General features: G+C 43.8%; 1 protein-coding gene across 6 annotated transcripts in view; it reads right to left on the bottom strand.

Annotated features, from left to right (window-relative positions):
• LOC121530631 (autism susceptibility gene 2 protein-like) overlaps positions 1 to 25,267 on the bottom strand; it is a 375,807-nt gene that overhangs the window by 104,683 nt on the left and 245,857 nt on the right. For all 6 annotated transcript variants that reach the window (XM_045226824.1, XM_045226825.1, XM_045226826.1 and 3 more), the window contains one exon: positions 15,259 to 15,288. In XM_045226824.1, the coding sequence (XP_045082759.1) occupies positions 15,259 to 15,288 (30 nt within the window). The remainder of the gene's footprint in view (positions 1 to 15,258; positions 15,289 to 25,267) is intronic.

Below are 25,267 nucleotides of genomic sequence, written 5' to 3'. Positions count from 1 at the left end.
TGCTCTCGCCCTGGGAGATCCTGCTGCTAATGTTCCCCTCTTTTTACAACTGCACTTCCTGGAACAGCTTCTAAAAGTCATAAGATGCTACATTAAGGGAGCACTCACAAGTATTTTCCTACCACTATAAGGGCCCCTGATAAATAACTTATGGGGGAGGGCTGCAACGCAACCTATTCATTTTTAACAGTCACAGGAGCCCCCATCTGTCCTGCACTTCAAACAGCGTAGACTCTCAGAGAGAGAGAGAGAGAGAGAGAGAGAGAGAGAGAGAGAGAGAGAGAGAGAGAGATACGTAGCGGCCCCTGTGGACTCCATGTAAAGGTAGGAGGGAGGTAAAGTATGACAGAGCTGCCTGCCTGGGAACTTTGAGCTACAGCAGAATGTGCTGAACACGTCTCTCTTATCTCTCCTCTCCCATCCCTCTATCCACCCTCCTTTCTTCCATCCTCCAAGGAGAAAAAGAAAGGAAGCATTTGAAGGGGATGAGAGGAATGGAAGGTGTAGTGGGATGATGAATGGGTAGAAAAAGGAGGAGGAGGAGGCATTGTTGGTTCAGGCATCATGGTCTAGCTCTGAGCTGCCAGTCTCTGTCAAATTATAATGCGTCCAACAACTAGTTTTTTCTCACTCACAATTACAAATGAGTCCATTAGGCTGTCGGCGGCTGTCCCTTTTCTTCTCTGAGCTGGAGGGGAGTGGGGCGGGGTTGGTTGCTGTGCAGCAGGCCCATAAGGGTGGGGAGAGGGAGAAGAGCAGATGGGAGGGGACCTTCCTAGATGGGAGATGGCAGTTTCAAGTCATATAACGAGACAAACAAGTAAACCAACAGTTGTAATTTGATGTTATGTCGACAGTAATTGTCTTTGATGCCGGGGATGGCGCAGGAGGGCGGAGCGGGAGGAAGGGGGGAGGAGGGGGGAGTGGTAGTTATGGAATACAAATTGGGCTGCCTACTATCTAAAGGACAGGAACTCACAGGCGCCCACTTTCATGACCGTTAGGGTTGCGTTTTAGTCATCTGCCCTATCAGCTCAGATTGATTTTAAATTAGCAGTGAGAGCATGGCTAACAACATACGTCCATACTGAAAGGAACACAATGTATTGAGTCCACAGTGTATGGCAGGTGTGGCATTTTATGAAGAGATTCAGAGGCCACCATTGAGGGATTGTTTTACTAGCCTATAAAATGGTCAGGTGAATATGGAAATCCTACGTCTTTAAAATCTAGATCCATCATGTCTCAATATCTCAACCAATTGATGTACTAAATAACAACACATTTAATTTTGGCTTCAGATAACATTTGTATTTTTAGGCCAGTATGGAATGAGATCGGGTGACTGATGAAAGATGGAACACATTCCCATAACAGTGACCTATTCCAGACATCTGATGCCAAAGGTAATACTGTATGGTCATAGTATGTAAGTAAATACATTTATATCCTGTTTTGACCTGCCATCATTTCTCTCCAACCTCTGCATTAAGACATATGATTCATAACTTATCATAACCACCACAGATATGGCCAAGGCCATTTTACACCTCCTCTCCTTGTCGGCAGCCAAGCGGTTAAGAGTGTTGGGCTAGTAACTGAAACGTCACTGGTTTGAATACCCAAGTTGGCAAGGTGGAAAAATCTGCCGTTCTGCCCTTGAGCAAGGCAGTTAACACCCAACAACTATTCCCCGGGTGCCAACAACTATTCCTATTATTCCCCATGCATACATATTGTTGTTCCTTCGTACAATCTGGCCATTAACTATGTGTTCTATTCACACAGCCAGGGACCCAACTGTTCCTCCATCTTGTTCTCCATTAAAGCCCCATGCTGTGGCCAGTCACTGCTCCTCCATACCCAGCTGAACTCTGTAGCCAGTCACTGCTCCTCCATCTTGGATCTCTGTGGCCTTGGCTCTCTGTGGCCAGTTACTGCTCCTCCATCTTGGCTCTCTGTGGCCAGTCACTGCTCCTCCCTCTATGCCCAGACAAGAACGGACTACTATTTCTGTCCCTGACCCTGACAGTCGTGTGTATACACAGCACCGCATATCTGATTAATAATCAGCTAGGCTCATTCTGCGTCAGGAAGGCCGAAAAACCTAATGAAATCACGCAGGAATTATAGTCGTTAAGCGGCTAAACACTGGTTCTTTGCTCATAGTAATGAGCATGGAAAGGAAAGCGCGAAGGCAGGAACCCTCCTGCCGCTCAGCCAAACTCCCGCCCCCCTCCCCTTTACTCCACCCTCCATCTTTGTAAAGCTACTCCCGCGGCTTTCATCCAGACGTTTAAAAAAATCTCAACTGAGAGAAGTCCTTCTTTAAAAATAAATATGGTGAGGGGGGTAGGGGGAGCTGGGGTGAACTTAACAAGCAGGGATCTTACAGATTTAAAGGTACTGCTAAAAATTTATGGAGGCATGTTTGGAGGGAGGCCACGGAGAACAGCTTGGCCAACTGAGCAACTTCACAGTGGGATGCCTAATAAGCCCCACGCAATTTTTCACCCCATATTTTATCAATAAAAAAGCAGTTAAAAACCCCAACCACAGCCACTGCACTGCCTGCCATCTGGAGCCCTATTTCATTTTATAATCCAACTGCCATTAAAATGCTTCTTGGCAGTTTACAGCTAGTTTTCTCTGTACAGATGTGAAACGAATCTTCAGACACTCCTCTGATCAAAGTGCTCTCTCGTCGACAGCAGACAGAAAACGTACCACCCTCAGGCTACCAGAGTCCTATCTGGGGTTCCTGCCTCAATGATTTATTTATTTTCACAGTTATTTATTTATCAGCATGCACACTCCCACCAGAGGCCGGGTAAACTCTGAAGCCTGCCCTTCCCTCCTCCCTCCCCTCTCCACAGTAATAGTGTTATTTTTGGTGGGTGGGTGAGTCTCTTGTCTTAAAAGCTTTGTGATCTGTGGCTGCTCTATCTCTAAGACTATGGCTCTGGCCCCACACCCATTTCCAGCTCAACAGTAGTAATTTATGTGTCATTCTCTGGCTTGAACGAATGGCCTCAGAACAACCATATTTTCTCCCACTGTCGTTCCAAAACGTCTAAAACCCTACCGCTGAGTTTTCATTTGTATGCTACCCTGAGTCTGACTGTCTGCATGCGTTTTTTTATTTTTTCATCTTATCTATAAGAGGCGCTCTTTGAAGCAAAATGGAGTTATCAAATAATGACGCACCCTGCTCACCTGTCTGGCGGGTTTCAATCCAGCCTTTGATTTAAATTACTGATAACATTTCTGCTTCAGATCTCCAATGGAGCGGAGAGGCAAAACAATCCTGTAAAGTTGGTTGAATATTAATGGAGCGTAAGAGCTTTCCTATACAAATCAACCAGGGAATAACAAGACAACAGGCTTCTCAACAGGGTGACGTGATATCTGCCTCCATTGACATCTCAATCCAACATCTCTGATATGTCATTTGGCAGCTTTTCTTTTATCAACATACAGCTACCATATTCTTGTTTATATAAATCATATTTGGTCATTTGATCTCTAACCCCTTTTTCTTAGTTGGGAAAGCTGATTCACTAACATAAAATCAGGGGTTGGAACCGGTTCAGGGAACAGAACAGAAAACCAGAAAATAACACAGTGTGTTCCGGAACAGAACTGTTATTTTAAAATCTTGAGAACCGGTTAATAACTATCTTTTTTGTTCCAAAAATATTCATACTGTCTAGAATATAATTCTGTAATTCAGTAAAGTTATGATGCTAGTAATAGCCTAAACACATTCCAATTCACAGCATATTATGATGGTGAGTGCTTCAAGCCATGCCCCCTCCTTGTCCAGCCCTTTCTCTTGCTCTCTCCCAACCTGTGAAATTGCAGTCGCATCTCGCACCTGCATTTATCTGACCAATTAAACATGTAAACAACTAGCTTACCTGTTCTATAGGAAGCTGCTCTATCTGTGCTAATTATTGGGGTAAATGTAACAACTATGTTGATTGTACAGGTTAAAAAAAGTAAACGAAAAGGAACTATTTGAACAGTTACTTTTTTGGGGGTTCGAACCGGTTCAGAACTTTATTATACTGGTCGGAACACTGGAACATAACGAAAAAGGTAGAGGTTCTGTTCAGAATGGAACGATTGGAAAATCAGTTCGGTTCCAACCCCTGCATAAAATTACTCACTGCTTCAAAATTACTATTTATGACAGAAATGTGAGTGTCTGATGAGCTTTACATTAACTGTAACATAATAGCACGTTAACTGTTGACCCTGCTGAGAGAGGGGTTATGGGAACTGGTCAAGTCAACCCAGTGGTGCATCTCTTCTGGATCACACCACGCTGAGGCATTCACCATGTGCACACGCATGACTTGTATGCAGCCTAGCAACCCTGAGTGAGTGTGTGTGTGTATATGTGTGTGTGTGTGTGTGTGTGTGTGTGTGTGTGTGTGTATGTGTGCAACCTGGTGATGTGGCAGGAGCGCATGGCGTTAATATTCTGACCGGGTGTTGATTGAGTCCCCCTAAAGCCAGTGACGCACGTCACCCCTTGTTTGGCACCCGTCAGAGCATGGGGCATATTCAGGCTGGCAGAGCCATGTGTTAGATCTTCTCAGCGCCTCCCTCGCTGTCTCGGCTAGCCGGGCTGCCACTCTACCATTCCCCTCCGGCAACACCACAGGTCCCCGGCTGGAGCAGGTTTAGTGCTAATGAAGTCAAATTAATTTTAATGGAGGCCTGTATAGGCTGTGTCTGTGGTGCCGGCAGGGTGGCTGTTTTAATGCCAGCTAGGCCAGTCTTCTGCTGTATATGGCCCTGGCTCCCAAACACACACACACACTAGCCTAGCGCTCTGCTATTTGTCAGAGCCAGAAACGGACATGCAAATCAGGTTAGATTACACCAATGAATCCATCGTGGGTGACTACTTACTGGAGGAGTGATAAAAGTAAAGTAGCATGGTGGGATGGACGGGGGAGAGAAACGTTCTGCCTAAAAGTTAAGGGAGAGGCCAGGTGCACCATATCATTAAAGGAGGCCCCCTGAAAAAGGAAAAGAGTTGGCAAATGAACATGAGTGGCCGGCATCGTTAGTAACTGCTTCCCTCTGCGCCTCTAAATCCCCTATAAAGTTTTATGTAGGCCTATTTGATACAATAATTATTTTTCCTTGTAATCTTTTAAGCCCTGCACCTTTTCCCTTGTCTGCTACAGATCAAAGGCAGCTGGTTTTGCGCAAAAGGTACTCAGTTGCTGGGTTTCTGCCTTAATTGAAGGCAGCTGGCCCTGTGTGTTTTGGTCCTGATCTTGGCGTTGCTCTCCAGGGTCTCTACTCTACTCCCTCTCTGCCCGCCAGCTCCCCAGATCACACACACATACACCCACGGAAAGTTCCCATCCAAAGCCAAAGTGACTTGGGGGGAGAGCAGGCTTGAGGTTTTGGCGTACACCACCCTCCACAGGCATCTGGGGTGTTTAGATTCAGTCAGAGACGTTCCAGTGGTTGGTGGAGAGAGAGAGAGAGAGAGAGAGAGAGAGAGAGAGAGAGAGAGAGAGAGAGAGAGAGAGAGAGAGAGAGAGAGAGAGAGAGAGAGAGAGAGAGAGAGAGAGAGAGAGAGAGAGAGAGAGAGAGAGAGAGAGAGAGAGAGAGAGAGAGAGAGAGAGAGAGAGAGAGAGAGAGAGAGAGAGAGAGAGAGAGAGAGAGAGAGAGAGGGAGAGAGAGAGCAAGAGACAGAAAGAGAGAGATAGAGACAGCCTGCTCTTCTCTCCTCCTGGTTGATTGTCATCATCATCATTTGGGGAGTCTGGTAAGTCAGATCCTCCTCACAGGGCCACAGAGTCCATTAATGCCAACAACTCCGCTCTATTTTTATTTTCCCTATCAAACGTAAAGCAAAATATACGAGGCTCAATGTGCTGCTTGGCTGACTGCTCCCAACACTCCTTTCTGAGCACCACGGGTCCGGTTGGTCTAGTTTCCATTCATTTCTTCAGGGAAACATTATCCAAGATGGCACAGATTACTGACAACAATGGCAAATTCTATATTTGTCGCTGATTTTGTATGCCATTTGCAGGAAAGGAAAAATAAGTCATGTTGCATTATTGAAGTTTCTCTGGACAAGCCAACGACTGGGACATAGCTCAGTTATAGAGCTCCGAGCTCCTTACAACACATGGTCTGCCTTCTATGTTCTAGCCAAAAGAAATATGAAAGTAATTAGTGTCCACTGCTGTTCATTGAATAAAAAGGCACTTAGGGTGGAATTCCGACCCGAGTTAAGCATGCGTAAATGGAACTTAATTCCCTTTTTATGCAAAGAAATGAAGGTGTGGCGTAGGTGTGTCTACAGATATGCCATATTCTAACCTTGACTTAATACTCATAATTCCACCACCTTTACGCACGATGAAACAATGAATAAGGTTGAGCAACCTGTCAACTTTCTTTTAACCTATAGAAATAACACCATTCTCAGCCTCCCGAGTGGCGCAGCGGTCTAAGGCACTGCATCGCAGGGCTTGAGGCGTCACTACAGACCCGGGTTATAACCCAGGCTGTGTCACAGCCGGCCGTGACCGGGTTAGGGGAGGGTTTGGCCAGCCGGGATTTCCTTGTCCCATTGCGCTCTAGCAACTCCTTGTGGCGGGCCGGGCGCCTGCAAGCTGACATTGGTGCGGCTGGCTTCCGGGTTAAGCGAGCAGTGTGTCAGGAAGCAGTGCGGCTTGGCAAGGTCATGTTTCGGAGGACGCATGGCTCTCGACCTTCGCCTCTCCCGAGTCCGTAGGGGAGTTGCAGTGATGGGACAAGACAGTAACTACCAATTAGGGAAAAAATATTTTAAAAATAACACCATTCTCCATGCACTGTAATATACAAATTGATAAGAGCTATTGATAAGAGCTAGGTAAATGAGTAAGCCGTTTGGATAAGGGGATTGTAAATATAAGTGAAAATTGTTTTAGATCTATTTTACCTCTCTGGAGACAAATGTGAAACCAGTCATCATATGGCAGCAAACTGAAGCATAGCAACATATCACCTTTTACACAGTGAAGTTTATGAAATGTTGGCCTTATAACTTGGGATACAATTTGGAGACTCAAGCTATAGGCTTCTGTAGCCATGCGCAAATGACAGTTAGTGCCAAACCTACCAAGTTGACTTATGATTTCTAGACTTTTCATTGTATTTTTTACAATTTGTATCATGTTAAATCTTAGCCACTATCGGTAGCCACCGTCAGTTATACCCACATACATTTAGAACTGTCATTGAATTTAGTGTTAGTTTCCTTGCATTTTGCATTATTCCATTACATCGTTAGTTTACCTTTCTTTCCTCTGTCACGTTTGTGTGGTTGTTCCTGAGGATCACTAGCAATAGTACATCATATTAGGCTAATGTATTACAAGTTATGCAATAATTTGAATCCTTATGGAATGCAGACCATACGTAGCAGTTTAGACCTGGAGCCTGTCAACACAGTCCCATGATTAGTGAGGATTATTAGGGTAGGTTTATAGGACTACTGGTCAACCCCTATTGTACACTTTTCTCACCTTCCAATATTTAATGGATTGAACAATTGATTATGGTAACTTTTAGGATGAATCAAACCACTCTTTTTTATTCACCAATATATTTTGTGCGTAAATAAAATCTGTTGCCCAGCAAGTGGGAGGGTTTTCAGTGGTTTAATTAAATGTATTGAATGCGCGCAAGGGAACCACACCTGCAAAGCCCGTTACGCACCTATATAAGGAAAGTCTGAATACCAACTACTGAGAAGTGCGTAGGAAAGGCGTACATTTCCTAAGTAGGGCCCCTAGGCAATATGTTTAAGCAGGACCAGAAACACTAAAATCTAACACACCTAACAAATATACTTTTTTTTTCTCTACCGAGAGGACATCTGCAACCAATATGGACTAAATCTTTATTTTATTACTGATGTGGAAAATATTTTATAGTACTTGGCTTGTTATTCAAACACAGGCCTTAAAAAAAACAATGGATGGGCTGCCATGATGGCTGCTTGGACTGGATAATGGAACTCAGTTTCGCAGTGTGTGTGAGGTTACCTGAGTTTGAAACACACATCTCCGTCAACACTAGAAATTGAGAATATTTAAATTTTTGTATTAAATAAAACCTGTGTTGTTTGGTTTTAGAGGTGAACCAACTGTATCACTAGAAGATCGAACTGAGAGTTTTTTATAAAAAAAACAACAACAATTATTAGGTCTATTACAGTACAGGGCATTGGTTCTGAGATAGGAAATTGGTATTTGAAGAACCCCATCCAAAAGTGGAGCAGGTGAGGGTGGTGGACATGAGATCAAGTATGCAGCAAAACTTGAAGTTCATCATGGGGCGGCAGGTAGCTTAGTGGTTAAGAGCGTTGTACCAGTAACTGAAAGGTCGCTGGTTCTAATACCCGAGCCGACTAGGTGAAAAATCTGTCGATGTGCCCTTGAGCAAGGCACTTAACCCTAATTGCTCCTGTAAGTCGCTCTGGATAAGAGAATAATTTCCACAATGACTATGATCACAAGCTGTCTCTCTACTGCACCAGAGCACAGACACGTTGTTCTGATAAGGTTAGAAGTAGGGCCTACTCTGTCGTTGGGAAAGTGGAGAGAGTGCGCAGTGGTCTAAGGCACTGCATCGCAGTGCTAGCTGTGCCACTAGAGATCCTGGTTAGAATCCAGGCTCTGTCGTGGCCGGCCGCGTCCGGGAGACCCATGGGGCGGCGCACAATTGGCCCAGCGTCGTCCAGGGTAGGGGAGGGAATGGCCGGCAGGGATGTTTGTAGAGCATGGCGTTTGCAACGCCAGGGTTGTGGGTTCGATTCCCACGGGGGGCCAGTATGAAAAAAATAAATATATATATATATAAAATGTATGCACTCACTAACTGTAAGTCGCTCTGGATAAGAGCGTCTGCTAAAAAAATAAATAAAAATATGATTTCCAAATAACAAATACCTGAATACCTGTTTTAACACCCTCTGCCAAAGTAAAGGATGGAGCTAAACAGAGAGCTCAACAGAGAGATAAACAGAGAGCTCAACAGAGAGATCAACAGAGAGATCAACAGAGAGCTCAACAGAAAGATAAACAGAGAGCTCAACAGAGAGATCAACAGAGAGGTCAACAGAGCTAAACATAGAGCTCAACAGAGAGCTCAACAGAAAGCTCAACAGAGGGATAAACTTAGCTGCTATACTATTATGATTTCACACCTTATGTATGCCATTTCACACTTTCCTATGCAGCCATGCAAAGACAGTTGTTTTATCAATCACATGTTTCTGTTTACATTAATTATGTTCATGTCAATGTAACCTTTAGAAAGGAATCCAGTGTAGCTTATTCAGCCAATGGAATGGATGCCATAGCATGGTTAGTGACGCCATTGCTATGTTACTGTCACTGCTGTTACTGTGATATGTATTGCTAATGACATGAAGGCTTTGCTGATGTCAGTTGGCTGTGTTGGTACGCCTGGCCCTGCAGGGGTTTGAAGCAACCCTGTGTCATCACCCACCTTCTCAACACACCACAGGGTTGTATATGCTCAATTTGTGCTCCATCTACCCCCCACCCCCACCCCTCAAATTATACCCTGTCTGAAAGTGTTCATATTAGAAAATGTCAGACAATTAGCCAAATTGTCCTGGAAAGGTCTAAGCAGGTACACTTCAGTATTATGCAGAGCACTTACTCTTAAAACGATAAAATTAATCTCTAAATGAGCCACTTAGGAGACCTCGACTCAGATTCAAATTCAGTCAGAAAGAAGAAGAATGAACTGTGCTCTAAAATCACCACATAGTTGTGATGCACTAAATGTACAACATATGTATCTCTTGACAACCAGAAAAAACACACAGGCTTAATCTGGAGAAACTAGAGAAGAGAGAACATTGCAAACAGCCCAATATAAATGAAACAGAAGAGTGTTTCCAGACCAGTGTAATTGCTACAGGAGTAACATTATTTTTATTTTTTATTTTATTTCACCTTTATTTAACCAGGTAAGCCAGTTGAGAACAAGTTTTCATTTACAACTGCGACCTGGCCAAGATGCCAGCTGATGAAAACACAGCCTTTTCCAGCGGCAGACACGGCTCATCACAGAAAAAAAGAGAGAAAGGGGGAGAGAGAGAGAGAGAGAGAGAGAGAGAGAGAGAGAGAGAGAGAGAGAGAGAGAGAGAGAGAGAGAGAGAGAGAGAGAGAGAGAGAGAGAGAGAGAGAGAGAGAGAGAGAGAGAGAGAGAGAGAGAGAGAGAGAGAGAGAGAGAGAGAGAGAGAGAGAGAGAGAGAGAGAGAGAGAGAGAGAGAGAGAGAGAGAAGACAAAGGCAGAGAGGAGAGGAGAGACGAAAAATGACAACTCCATATTAAATCCTATGTTGCTGGTGTCAGTTATAATTTGGCGCTGCCTGTGGGGACTGGAATTAAACCAGTCAGCTCTGGTCTGATCTCATCGTCCTCCATTTTGAATCTGCTCAGAAGAATCCCGAGCTGGAGGGAATATTGCTGGCAAATTGGTTTTAAATTAAAGGTGGCAAGGCATTCTGCTTCCTCAGCTCTTTCCCAGGTGCACTTAATCTAATTTCATTAAGGAGATGAGGACGGATGATCACTTGTGTTGAAACATTAAGTCGGTTCATTTTCCCCCCGTAAAAAAACTATTAGGGCTGTCAGCACCCTGGTGGGTGGGCTGTTTGTTATTGAATATGAGGAGTCTGGGAGAGAACCTGGGCCTCACAGGGATTGTGGGATGGAAGGGAGGGGGGGCGGGGCATGGATGAGGAATGGGCCAGAGGCATATACATTTTATATTCCTTTTTCTTTCCTGTTACATGAGAGAAAGAGGGGAGAAAGAGAGGGGAGAAAGAGAGGGGAGAAAGCAACACAGAGCCATTGATAGGAGCGAGAGAGAGAGAGAGAGAGAGAGAGAGTGAGAGAGAGAGAGAGAGAGAGAGTGAGAGAGAGAGAGAGAGAATGAGAGAGAGAGAGAGAGCGAGCAAGATTGACAACAATATGACAAAATTCCCTAAGAGAGGGAAAAGAGATAATAAAACTGAAAGAGAGAGCGAAAGAGAGGGATAGAGAGAGTAAGAAGGGGGTGAACTGTGGGTGATGTAACACCGTGTTCTGTATTTCCATAGAAACGGCGCTCCGTATGTAGGTGCATGCTACCTTTAGAAAACGCACTCCCCAGATACATCACCTAGGAGGACACTACCTGATGAGTCATTACTGATAAGCTCTCAGAATCGCTCCGTCTTTGTGATACGCCATTCATTCCCCACGCCGGGAGATAAGGGAGGGAGGAATTAATGTGTCAATCAAGTCAGAGCTTTGCTGTCCTGTCAAGCGAGTATTGAAACCATTAAAGAGCTGTTGCAGAAATGTGGTAATGGTCCCCTGGGAGGGAGGAGGGAGGGAGAGGGAGACAGATTCAGTTACTGCTGAATGCCTGCCTGCCTGCCAAATAGAACCAAATGGAATTAGACGATCTGTGTGTCCACACTGGGTGAACGAGCATGAGACCATAGCTGCAGAGCCATGACAGGGCAGGCCAGCCACTGTGTTAGCTAAGACTGGTAAAGAGAAGTAGCAAATTAGAGGCTAAAGCTAGCGTTCCAGACATGGAGAGGAGATGAGAGACAGAAAGCCATGGTTGTATTTTAATAATAATAATAATATGCCATTTAGCAGACGCTTTTATCCAAAGCGACTTACAGTCATGCGTGCATACATTTATTTTTATTTTTTTGTGTATGGGTGGTCCCGGGGATCGAACCCACTACCTTGGGTTCGAGCGCCGTGCTCTACCAGCTGAGCTACAGAGGGCAGAAGCTAAAGAACACAGAGGAAATTGGAGGAGCAGCAGCGCAGACAGGTGAGCTCAGCAGAATAGCAATAGGATGACACTTAGGGCAGTTCTTGAAAATGGAGACAAACTTCCTCTTTTTTATCTTCCTCTTGAATGAAAGAAAATGACCATCTTCACTTCAAGTAGCTTAAACCCAGAGATGAGAGATTTTGGCTCATAGACAAATTGTGGGTGGAGGGGGCGTGGGAAGGTAACCATTCACCCCTCACAGGTTCTTCCAGTTTTCAGAACAAGATATGCTAGTGCTCAAGTAGTAGTCTGTTTAAGATACGCTATAATCAATGCTAATACCAGTTTGTTTGAATCATTTGACACAATGTCCAAATAGATACATGGAATAGCAATTTATTTGAAACATGTATGGTGTTATAAAATGGGTTACTTCATAAGAACAGGAATTTCATAATTTAGTCTAATTTTAGTTGGAAAAGCTGTCCTGTGGTGTTAGATATGCAATAACTTAAGATAGCAACATATGCTGAATTTTTCTTTTTTTTAAACCCTCAACCTCATTATAAGTTGTGTAGAATTGGCCCTTTTGGTTCAGTTTAGTTCAGTTGAGTTACTGAATCATTGCCTTTATAGAAAACAGCAGTGACATTGAGGAACAGATTTTAGTGTGAAACAGGCTAATGAGTAACATGCTTTGTATGAACCGCTTGGCTTTCATAAATAATGTTTAATCAATAGAGTCACAGAGACTCATTTGACCATGATATAATGTAATGGGCAATTCATTTCATATAAGACGCCTGTGACAGTACAGCAGGGTTTGTTTACACACAGGCCCCTCTGTTGTGGAGGCAGTTATTCAAGCATGCGGTTAGCCCTCTTCATGAACATTGCATTTAGCCAGGATTCACACGCACGCACAAGCACACGCACACACACACACACACACACACACACACACACACACACAAACAAACAAACAAACACACACACATACACACACACACAGCTATAATCGTTGCTTTAGTAGTTGAAACAACAGACTCCATAACAGAGAAATCATCTTAATCGTCTGAGCTTTGCTTCAGGCCACATCAGTCTTGGGGTTATTCAGGGTCAAGGCTACTATTTCTGACTTTGAATACTTCTCATTGTCAAACATCATGTTCAGATAATGGAGGAAAATCACACATTTCTTTAAATGGGGCAAGCACAGCCAGGCAGGTGAATCTACATAAACATCCCTACTGACAACATAGGACTCAAGTAGAGGTTACCTAGCAATCTCAAGAAAACCCACACTGAATACATTTGGAATACATCTGCAGTCTTATCTGCTGTGTGTTTGAATATGATGGTTTTACGAAGTGTCCATATCTAGCCAGGCTGGCCTGCGGTAACATACACCAGCCTGGCTCCCAGACAGTTGTATTCAAATAGAGTAAGTGTAACTGATTGCACCCAACGGACACACCTGCAAGCAATATTGTAATTGATGTAATCTGTTAAATCCTGACAATGTGGGCATTCAGGTGGCTGCTGGTCTGAAGTGAAAGAAAGCAGCCATTGTTTTGCTGCGAGCAAGAGGAGCTGGCAGCACCTGTTACAGTTAACATGACGCAAATTAAACAGCACAGTTATTCTAAGCCAATTACAAATGACAGTGTTTGTTTTCCCCTCATGAAAACCATTTTTACACTGGTGATTTTACTCCACTGATGGCTTGTCAAGATGGATTTTTTCCACCTCTCTGTGACTCCCATCATGCAATTTTCTCTGGATGATTTAGCCACTCTGTCTTCCTGATGAAGGTAATAGTCCTCTCCATTTCCTGGATCTATAAGTGGTCAGTTTACTACGGCTGAGGGCCCTTACCCAAACACAGACTTTCTTTTTTAGCTCATGTAATGAACATGAAAGACATGGTGCCCTTTCAGAGAGTAGTACTTTAGGAATTCACTACGGCCTCGTTGTGATGCGCGTCAGCGCTGTCTGGTTTCTATGGACGGTGGCAAATTCTTCACAGGCCCCATGGACAGATGGCCTGGGTTAACCACCGCCAGTCAAACCCAAGTTTGCTGCACTCATATGAACCAACCACACCCCATTCCCTATGCTTTCACAAAATACAAAAAAACAGATTCTGATGGATTAGCCTTACTGGAGAGAGAGAGAGAGAGGGAGAGAGAGAGAGAGACAAAGGCAGAGAGAGAGAGAGAGAGACAGAGAGAGAGAGAGAGAGAGAGAGAAAGACAAAGGCAGAGAGAGAGATTTACCTGAGGATACGGAGTGGGGATATTATGTCTGTAGAGTAGGTCCTCCCCCCTCCCCCTTCTTCCCCCTCCTCCCCCATAGTGATGCCAGGGAGCTGTATGGAAACTGACAGGCCCTGAAAACCCCCTTCCTGTCATGTCAAACTGACTGGCGAGAGAGAGGCTCCCCTTCTCTTCCCTGACTCACTCACTCACTCACTCACTTTCTGTTTCAATGAAGAGATAAAAGCCTATTGACTTGCCAAAGCTACAGTTAATGCAAATGATGCTAGGGTGAGCAGAGCCGCAGACATTTCCACAGAACTGGGAGCTAAGCTTACAGGAGATTAGACATGCTATCTCATTCATTTACCAGGGGGTAATTGCTCAACTGCGGGGGAATTAAGATGTGTGAGGCTCCCATTGGTGGTTCATGGTGGAATGGCTGGCGGTTCTGGTGCTGGTGGCAGCCATAGATGAACGAGCCAGCCACCCTATAAGACTTAGATAAACAAGTGTTCAGTTGTGAAATTGGTATTATTACAAATACTCTATAGACACTCGCCAATGGCTGTCAAACAGACTGACAGACGATTTATAACTGATGGCAACTTGGAAATGTAACAACATAAAGACTGTGATACATGTTGCAATGCTATCACTAGTATATTAGGGACAGCAGTAGGTTATTTTCATGCATGAAATTCATTTGAATATGATGTTCAAACCTACATAAAAGTGTGATATATGCGATTTATGATCTATATTCTAACAGCAGGTGCTTCTCTGCATCACATTGTTGTTGTAATGTATGTAAAATTTGATACATGTTGTGCACAGGCTGAGGGTATCATTAACAGGTTTAAGGAGTTGCCAATTAAAATACGCTACATTCTCTTACACCTATAAAAATAGTGTAATCATTTGTGTTGTGAAAATCTAACAGTGCAAATATATACCTTACTGAGCTGTGTTCCTTGTCAGTTTCTTTCTTACTCTTCCTCATCTAGTAGTCTGTTATTACTCCTCCTCCTCCTCCTCCCTTTAACCGAAGGCTGTTTCTTCTTCTTCAGTCAGGAACCCAACATTTGTTATTCACAACTCCTCATGTACACTTCATGTGGTGGGGAAAATAAACAGAAAAAAGTCTTACCTTGTCATCAACGTCACTCTCGCTGTCACACTGCAAGGGAAGAGAAAGGGAAACATAAGGAATGATGAATTGTATCCCCCCCCACTCCCCCACCACCAACAACAACCTCATAATCAGTGCCTATGTTCTTTTTATGTGACTACTTGTTCAGTGACAGCTTTCAACACAAACGAGGGAAGATTAAGGGAAAGAAAGTGTCGCGTTTGAGAGCGGTTTCAAGGTTTAAAAGCAGTACACAATACAATACAATAACGCTACTCTGGAGTTTTCTGTGCAAATACAATGGTTTTACAAAAGGTTGAAAACAAACATAAGAATAGTGAGCTGTGTTGTAGAGTGAAGGATTTTCATTGAACAGAAACTTGTCCATTATTATTTTGATTAGGATGTGAATTTATCATTTGTGCTTTCCACACATCATTAGATCATAATATCCTATAAACTACATTCCCCATTAGTATGTTAACATTAATGCAAAAAAAGGTGGTTGTCCCACTGGCTATCATAAGTTGAATGTGCCAATGTATAAGTCGCTCTGGATAAGAGCGTCTGCTAAATGATGTAAATGTAAATGTAAATTTCAAGTTAGGCTATTAGCTGGCCAAAATTAGGCTACATGAAAAGTGCAATACTGTTAATATAACCATGTGTTAGCACGGGTTTTCAGTGAATTTATGTAAATGATGAAGCTCATCTGAATTTCCTGCAGTGCAGGAAAATTCTCAGCATCAAAAGTGATCAAACTAAGATCCTAATTCTGTAGAATGCCACAACCTCTATAGCCACTTGTGTTCTGCATGGCTAGCATTACTTTACAAGGCACACAAGCTGATATCTCACTTCTTCTCTACTTCCGTTTCTCACGTTCATTAGGTGTTAAAAGTGAATAAATGTTCCTCCAGGTCGCCCCTCTCACACTACAATGGTAAGTGAAGTTGTGGAAACAGGAGTGGACCGGTTGGTCAGGCCTCCTGGACCTCACAGTGGGGGAGCCAAGGAGAAAAGAGAAAAGCTATTCAAGCAAAGAGCCATAGAGAAGAGAAGAGAAGGCCCCCTGAAAAACACTGCCTGCCTGGCTTCAATCTGTCAATTAAGTTTCTGTGGCAACATATTTAAGTGCCCCTCTTTATTTTGTTTAACTGCTTTTCAGAGCTCCGGCACAAAGGGAGATGTTGGGTCAGAGGAGGCGCAGCAGTCCATTGTGTTGTAGCGTGGTGGGTCTAAATGTATAATTAAGTAACGCGGAGCAATCAGCAATACAGCCCAGACCTGGATTCAAATACTATTCAAAATCTTTCAAAAACTGTTAGCGTTTGCTTTAGCCTGCCTGGAGTGCTAGATTGGTGACTACTCTATTGGTTATATTGCCCCTGGCAAACTCAGTTAAGCCCAGCTTAATTATTTGACATTATTTCAAATAGTATTTGAACCCAGGTATGCTACCGCGCAGAGGCCAAGATCTCTCCAGAGAGCTACTCTCCTGCCCTTAAATCATCTCATTCTGTGGGTGAATAACATAAGACTTCTCCTGACTGGGGACAGAGGTAAGTCAAGAGATTCTGTGGCTCAACATGACATGAGTGACTGAGTGACTGTTTGTGTGTGTGTGTGTGGTTGTTATATCTGTCTATATAACATCTTAAGGCCATGGTGAAGCCCTAAACTCCCATATTGAGCCATTCTTACAGGAGAAGGGGAGCTGAGACATTTAAACTGGAGGTCAGGTCGATAAAAAAGAGGGAACATAATTATTAATGCATTGATTTCCTTTCTAGAACTAATCATTGTTGTTGATGCTATTCAGAGGCAGTGAGTGAATGAGAGAGAGAGTGAGAGAAGAGAGAGAAACAGAAATAGAAAGAGAAAGAGAGATTCAGAGAGAGAAACAGAAACAGAAACAGAAAGAGAGGGAAAGATAGGATAATCAAACGGCCTTGACTTTGGAATGTATTTTTACAACACAAAGCCTGTGTGAATGTTCCATTGTGTACAATCAATGATGTGTGTGTATGTGTGTGTGTATGTGCATGTCTTTACATTGGCTTGCGAAAGTATTCACCCCCCTTGGCATTTTTCCTATTTTGTTGCCTTACAACCTGGAATTAAAATGGATTTTTTGAGGGTTTGTATCATTTGATTTACACAACATGCCTACCACTTTGAAGATGCAAAATATTTTTTTGGGTGAAACAAACAAGAAAAAATAAGAAAACTTGAGCGTGCATAACTATTCACCCCCCTAAAGTCAATACGTTGTAGAGCCACCTTTTGCAGCAATTACAGCTGCAAGTCTCTTGGGGTATGTCTCTATAAGCTTGGCACATCTAGCCACTGGGATTTTTGACCATTCTTCAATGCAAAACTGCTCCAGCTCCTTCAAGTTGGATGGGTTCCGCTGGTGTACAGCAATCTTTACGTCATACCACAGATTCTCAATTGGATTGAGGTCTGGGCTTTGACTAGGCCATTCCAAGACATTTAAATGTTTCCACTCAAGTGTTGCTTTAGCAGTATGCTTAGGGTCATTGTCCTGCTGGAAGGTGAACCTCCGTCCCAGTCTCAAATCTCTGGAAGACTGAAACAGGTTTCCGTCAAGAATTTCCCTGTATTTAGTGCCATCCATCATTCCTTCAATTCTGACCAGTTTCCGAGTCCCTGCTGATGAAAAACATCCCCACAGCATGATGCTGCCACCAACATGCTTCACTGTGGGGATGGTGTTCTTGGGGTGATGAGAGGTGTTGGGTTTGCGCCAGACATATCGTTTTCCTTGATGGCCAAAAAGCTCGATTTGAGTCTCATCTGACCAGAGTACCTTCTTTCATATGTTTGGGGAGTCTCCCACATGCCTTTTGGCGAACACCAAATGTGTTTGCTTATTTTTTTCTTCAAGCAACTGCTTTTTTTCTGGCCACTCTTCTGTAAAGCCCAGCTCTGTGGAGTGTACGGCTTAAAGTGGTCCTATGGACAGATACTCCAATCTCCGCTGTGGTCTGATTAATGCCCTCCTTGCCTGGTCCATGAGTTTTGGTGGGCGGCCCTCTCTTGGCAGGTTTGTTGTGGTGAAATATTCGTTCAATTTTTTAATAATGGATTTAATGGTGCTCCGTGGGATGTTAAAAGTTTCTGATATTTTTTTAAGAACCCAACCCTGATCTGTACTTCTCCACAACTTTGTCCCTGACCTGTTTGGAGAGCTCCTTGGTCTTCATGGTGCCGCTTGCTTGGTGGTGCCCCTTGCTTAGTGGTGTTGCAGACTCTGGGGCCTTTCAGAACAGGTGTATATACAGTGGGGAGAACAAGTATTTGATACACTGCCGATTTTGCAGGTTTTCCTACTTACAAAGCATGTAGAGGTCTGTAATTTTTATCATAGGTCCACTTCAACTGTGAGAGACGGAATCTAAAACAAAAATCCAGATAATCACATTGTATGATTTTTAAGTAATTCATTTGCATTTTATTGCATGACATAAGTATTTGATACATCAGAAAAGCAGAACTTAATATTTGGTTCAGAAACCTTTGTTTGCAATTACAGAGATCATACGTTTCCTGTAGGTCTTGACCAGGTTTGCACACACTGCAGCAGGGATTTTGGCCCACTCCTCCATACAGACCTTCTCCAGATCCTTCAGGTTTCGGGGCTGTCGCTGGGCAATACGGACTTTCAGCTCCCTCCAAAGATTTTCTATTGGGTTCAGGTCTGGAGACTGGCTAGGCCACTCCAGGACCTTGAGATGCTTCTTACGGAGCCACTCCTTAGTTGCCCTGGCTGTGTGTTTTGGGTCGTTGTCATGCTGGAAGACCCAGCCACGACCCATCTTCAATGCTCTTACTGAGGGAAGGAGATTGTTGGCCAAGATCTCGCGATACATGGCACCATCCATCAGCCCCTCAATACGGTGCAGTCGTCCTGTCCCCTTTGCAGAAAAGCATCCCCAAAGAATGATGTTTCCACCTCCATGCTTCACGGTTGGGATGGTGTTCTTGGAGTTGTACTCATCCTTCTTCCTCCTCCAAACACGGCGAGTGGAGTTTAGACCAAAAAGCTCTATTTTTGTCTCATCAGACCACATGACCTTCTCCCATTCCTCCTCTGGATCATCCAGATGGTCATTCGCAAACTTCAGACGGGCCTGGACATGCGCTGGCTTGAGCAGGGGGACCTTGCGTGCGCTGCAGGATTTTAATCCATGACGGCGTAGTGTGTTACTAATGGTTTACTTTGAGACTGTGGTCCCAGCTCTCTTCAAGTCAATGACCAGGTCCTGCCGTTTAGTTCTGGGCTGATCCCTCACCTTCCTCATGATCATTGATACCCCACGAGGTGAGATCTTGCATGGAGCCCCAGACCGAGGGTGATTGACCGTCATCTTGAACTTCTTCCATTTTCTAATCATTGCGCCAACAGTTGTTGCCTTCTCACCAAGCTGCTTGCCTATTGTCCTGTAGCCCATCCCAGCCTTGTGCAGGTCTACAATTTTATCCCTGATGTCCTTACACAGATCTCTGGTCTTGGCCATTGTGGAGAGGTTGGAGTCTGTTTGATTGAGTGTGTGGACAGGCGTATTTTATACAGGTAACGAGTTCAAACAGGTGCAGTTAATACAGGTAATGAGTGGAGAACAGGAGGGCTTCTTAAAGAAAAACTAACAGGTCTGTGAGAGCCGGAATTCTTACTGGTTGGTAGGTGATCAAATACTTATGTCATGCAATAAAATGCAAATTAATTACTTAAAAATCATACAATGTGATTTTCTGGATGTTTGTTTTAGATTCTGTCTCTCACAGTTGAAGTGTACCTATGATAAAAAATACAGACCTCTACATGCTTTGTAAGTAGGAAAACCTGCAAAATCGGCAGTGTATCAATTACTTGTTCTCCCCACTGTATACTAAGATCATGTGACAGATCATGTGACACTTAGATTGCACACAGGTGGACATTATTTAACTAATTATGTGACTTCTGAAGGTAATTGGTTGCACCAGATGTTATTTAGGGGCTTCATAGCAAGGGGGTGAATATGCACCACTTTTCTGTTATTTATTTTTTTGAATTTTTGGAAACAAGTTATTTTTTGAATTTCACTTCACCAATATGGACTATGTTGTGTATGTCCATTACATGAAATCCAAATAAAAATCGATTTAAATTACAGGTTGTAATGCAACAAAATCGGAAAAACACCAAGGGGGATGAATACTTTTGCAAGGCACTGTAACTAGGCCTAGGCTACCTGGCCTGCGCGCAAATGTAGGCTTATAAATGTGCCCATTTGGGGATCTGATACTATTTCTGATTCTCTTAACTCACTGTGGAGCTTCTCAAAGTAATTTTTTCTTTGCCTCAAAAAGCAAGTAAACAAAGTCTGTTTTTACATCCATTGAGAATGACAATAGTTCCTCAACGTAGCCTATTTGAAAAATATTTCCAGCTCTCTCCCTTTCGATAACCACTCAGCATGAAATGGAAAAAATATCATGATCTGATCCGGTGGAAATGTTGTTAAAAAGGCCTACCTGATTACTTCTTATGCCTTGTGCAAATAGCCTACAGCTGTGTCTGTCTGTCTGTATGGAGCTCACTGGCACGGGAAACTCTGAGGGCCCAGAATATTTTATATAATGTTGCAAGTTTGCCAAGTTAATAGTTGATACAATGTTTCAAGTTCCTTGCAGACAGGCTATGCATAGCCAATATGATTTATAGGATATTTATTTTTATCAGGATATTTTCTACCTGTGGGCTGCGATGTTTTTATTTGTTGGCTTTATGTAGGCTATTTTTACATATTGGCAATGGCAGTATAAGTTACTTTTAGATTTGTATGATTTTTATTTAGATATAATTTTGATTAACCACATGACATTGATTTTGAGATATGAAGACAATATTATAAATGAAATGAAACTGTCCCATGAAAATGTGCATATGAAAATCATAACTGGCACGTAGTTCAGTAGAAATGGTACGATAACTTTGCACTCAAAATGGAAAAGGTTGCCGACCGCTGGTGTAGCCTATTACCGGCAACTTCAGGAGCATAATGGCAGAATCTGCAAAGGCCAGCAGCAGCGGGCAGCGGGAGGATGAGGGTCAGGTCGGGAACAGTTTTTTTTCTTCTGGTTAGGTTATATTGATCTTTGGCTCCCTCTTTAGTAATTTGTGTGTGTTTAAAGCATCAGGCAAAGTACTGTAGCCTACATATACAGTGGGGAAAAAAAGTATTTAGTCAGCCACCAATTGTGCAAGTTCTCCTACTTAAAAAGATGAGAGAGGCCTGTAATTTTCATCATAGGTACACGTCAACTATGACAGACAAATTGAGATTTTTTTTCTCCAGAAAATCACATTGTAGGATCTTTAATGAATTTATTTGCAAAATAAGTATTTGGTCACCTACAAACAAGCAAGATTTCTGGCTCTCACAGACCTGTAACTTCTTCTTTAAGAGGCTCCTCTGTCCTCCACTCGTTACCTGTATTAATGGCACCTGTTTGAACTTGTTATCAGTATAAAAGACACCTGTCCACAACCTCAAACAGTCACACTCCAAACTCCACTATGGCCAAGACCAAAGAGCTGTCAAAGGACACCAGAAACAAAATTGTAGACCTGCACCAGGCTGGGAAGACTGAATCTGCAATAGGTAAGCAGCTTGGTTTGAAGAAATCAACTGTGGGAGCAATTATTAGGAAATGGAAGACATACAAGACCACTGATAATCTCCCTCGATCTGGGGCTCCACGCAAGATCTCACCCCGTGGGGTCAAAATGATCACAAGAATGGTGAGCAAAAATCCCAAAACCACATGGGGGGACCTAGTGAATGACCTGCAGAGAGCTGGGACCAAAGTAACAAAGCCTACCATCAGTAACACACTACGCCGCCAGGGACTCAAATCCTGCAGTGCCAGACGTGTCCCCCTGCTTAAGCCAGTACATGTCCAGGCCCGTCTGAAGTTTGCTAGAGTGCATTTGGATGATCCAGAAGAGGATTGGGAGAATGTCATATGGTCAGATGAAACCAAAATATAACTTTTTGGTAAAAACTCAACTCGTCGTGTTTGGAGGACAAAGAATGCTGAGTTGCATCCAACACCATACCTACTGTGAAGCATGGGGGTGGAAACATCATGCTTTGGGGCTGTTTTTCTGCAAAGGGACCAGGACGACTGATCCGTGTAAAGGAAAGAATTAATGGGGCCATGTATTGTGAGATTTTGAGTGAAAACCTCCTTCCATCAGCAAGGGCATTGAAGATGAAACGTGGCTGGGTCTTTCAGCATGACAATGATCCCAAACACACCGCCCGGGCAATGAAGGAGTGGCTTCGTAAGAAGCATTTCAAGGTCCTGGAGTGGCCTAGCCAGTCTCCAGATCTCAACCCCATAGAAAATCTTTGCAGGGAGTTGAAAGTCTGTGTTGCCCAGCGACAGCCCCAAAACATCACTGCTCTAGAGGAGATCTGCATGGAGGAATGGGCCAAAATACCAGCAACAGTGTGTGAAAACCTTGTGAAGACTTACAGAAAACGTTTGACCTGTGTCATTGCCAACAAAGGGTATATAACAAAGTATTGAGAAACTTTTGTTATTGACCAAATACTTATTTTCCACCCTAATTTGCAAATAAATTCATTAAAAATCCTACAATGTGATTTTCTGGATATTTTTTTCTCATTTTGTCTGTCATAGTTGACGTGTACCTATGATGAAAATTACAGGCCTCTCTCATCTTTTTAAGTGGGAGAACTTGCACAATTGGTGGCTGACTAAAAACTTTTTTTCCCCACTGTAGTTGATTTCATTCAAATATAGGGTGTGTCTATGGAAAAATACACATTTTAAAGAACAGACGACTCTTGGTCGACAAATATTTTTGTTTGTCGGGGACAGCCCTAATTGGGCCAATGCCATCCTGTACAATATGGTTGTAAAGTGGCTAGGTAGAGCAGCCCTCGACCATTCCCTCACTGTTGAACTGAGAGAAGATCCTCTGTGCTGTAGTAGCCAGCTAGGGCCAAGCGAGAAGAGGGAACACATTAGCCAAATGCAAAACCACAAACACACCAACCTCCCCCAACCAACAGCATGACGGCAGGCTGGACCAGTCAGAGGGGACGTTGTTAAAAGCCGGGAGATATGTTGCTCACGAAGTTCCATGACAGGAGCAAGGCCCCAGTGGGTTTGCCCTCTCATGGATATTCAAAAACAACCCCCAGCCAACAAAAAAAAAGAGAGAAGAGAGAGAAAACCTGGCTACCGGTTCAGAGGCAGGCGAAGCGAGCAGCAACATCTGCACCTGGCAACCGCTACCGCAGGTAACCAGGGACTAGCTTCACGGGATGGTTCAGTCTCTCTGCACCCCCCCTACCCGTTCCTCACCCCCAGCCTCCCCATCCATCTCCTTTCCTCCACACCTCAGACGTATGGTTTTGACATTTACGCAGCTTCAACACTTTAAGAGCAGGAGATGTATTCAGACAGAGATACAGCAGCCCAGACTGGGTCTCAGTGCTAGGTTAGCCCCATGACAACCTCATATCTCAGACCTGGAATGAAAATCAAATAAAATAAAATGTTATTTGCCACATGCAACGAATACAACATGTGTAGACCTTACAGTGAAATGCTTACTTACAAGCCCTTAACCAACAATGCAGTTTTAAGAAGAAAAAAAAGTGTTAAGTAAAAAATAGATAAGTAAAAAATACTGGTTAGTCGAGGTAAAAACCGGTTAGTCAAGGTAATTGAGGTAATATGTACATGGGGTAGAGTTAAAGTGACTATGCATAGATAATAAACAGAGTACCAGCAGCGTAAAAGAGGGGGTGGGGGGGGGGGGACAATACAAATAGTCCGGTAGCTATGATTAGCTGTTCAGGAGTCTTATGGCTTGGGGATAGCAGCTGTTAAGAAGCCTTTTGGCCCTAGACTTAGCGCTCCGGTACCGCTTGCTGTGCGGTAGCAGAGAGAACAGTCTATGACTAAGACAATTTTTAGGGCCTTCCTCTGACACCGCCTGGAATAAAGGTCCTGGATGGCAGGAAGCTTGGCCCCAGTGATGTACTGGGCCGTACACACTACCCTCTGTAGTGCCATGCGGTTGGAGGCCGAGCAGTTGCCATACCAGGCGGTGATGCAACCAGTCAGGATGCTCTCGATGGTGCAGCTGTATAACTTTTTGAGGATCTGAGGACCCATGCCACATCTTTTCAGTGGGAATAGGCTTTGTCGTGCCCTCTTCACGACTGTCTTGGTGTGTTTGGACCATGAAAGTTTGTTGGTGATGCGGACACCAAGGAACTTGAAGCTCTCAACCTGTTCCACTACAGCCCCGTCGATAAGAATGGGGGCGTGCTCAGTCCTCTTTTTTTTTCATGTAGTCCACAATCATCTCCTTTGTCTTGATCACGTTGAGGGAGAGGTTGTTATCCTGGCACCACATGGCCAGGTCTCTGACCTCCTCCCTATAGGCTGTCTCATCGTTGTCAGTGATCAGGCCTACCACTGTTGTGTCGTCTGCAAACTTAAGGATGGTGTTGGAGTCGTGCCTGGCCATGCAGTCATGGGTGAACAGAGGTACAGGAGGGGACTGAGCACGCACCCCTGAGGGACCCCCGTGTTGAGGATCAGCGTGGCAGATGTGTTGTTACCTACCCTTACCACCTGGGGGTGGCCCGTCAGGAAGTACAGGATCCAGTTGCAGAGGGAGGTGTTTAGTCCCAGGGTCCTTAGCTTAGTGATGAGCTTTGAGGGCACTATGGTGTTGAATGCTGAGCTGTAGTCAATGAATAGCATTCTCACGTAGGTGTTCCTCTTGTCCAGGTGGGAAAGGGCAGTGTGGAGTGCAATAGAGATTGCATCATCTGTGGATCTGTTGGGGCAGTATGCAAATTGGAGTGGGTCTAGGGTTTCTGGGATAATGGTGTTGATGTGAGCCATGACCAGCCTTTCAAACACTTCATGGCTACAGACTTGAGTGCTACGGGTCGGTAAT

The sequence above is a fragment of the Coregonus clupeaformis genome, chromosome 18 (assembly GCF_020615455.1).
Source record: "Coregonus clupeaformis isolate EN_2021a chromosome 18, ASM2061545v1, whole genome shotgun sequence".
Taxonomy (NCBI): Eukaryota; Metazoa; Chordata; class Actinopteri; order Salmoniformes; family Salmonidae; genus Coregonus; species Coregonus clupeaformis.
This window is presented reverse-complemented; position numbering and strand designations above follow the sequence as displayed.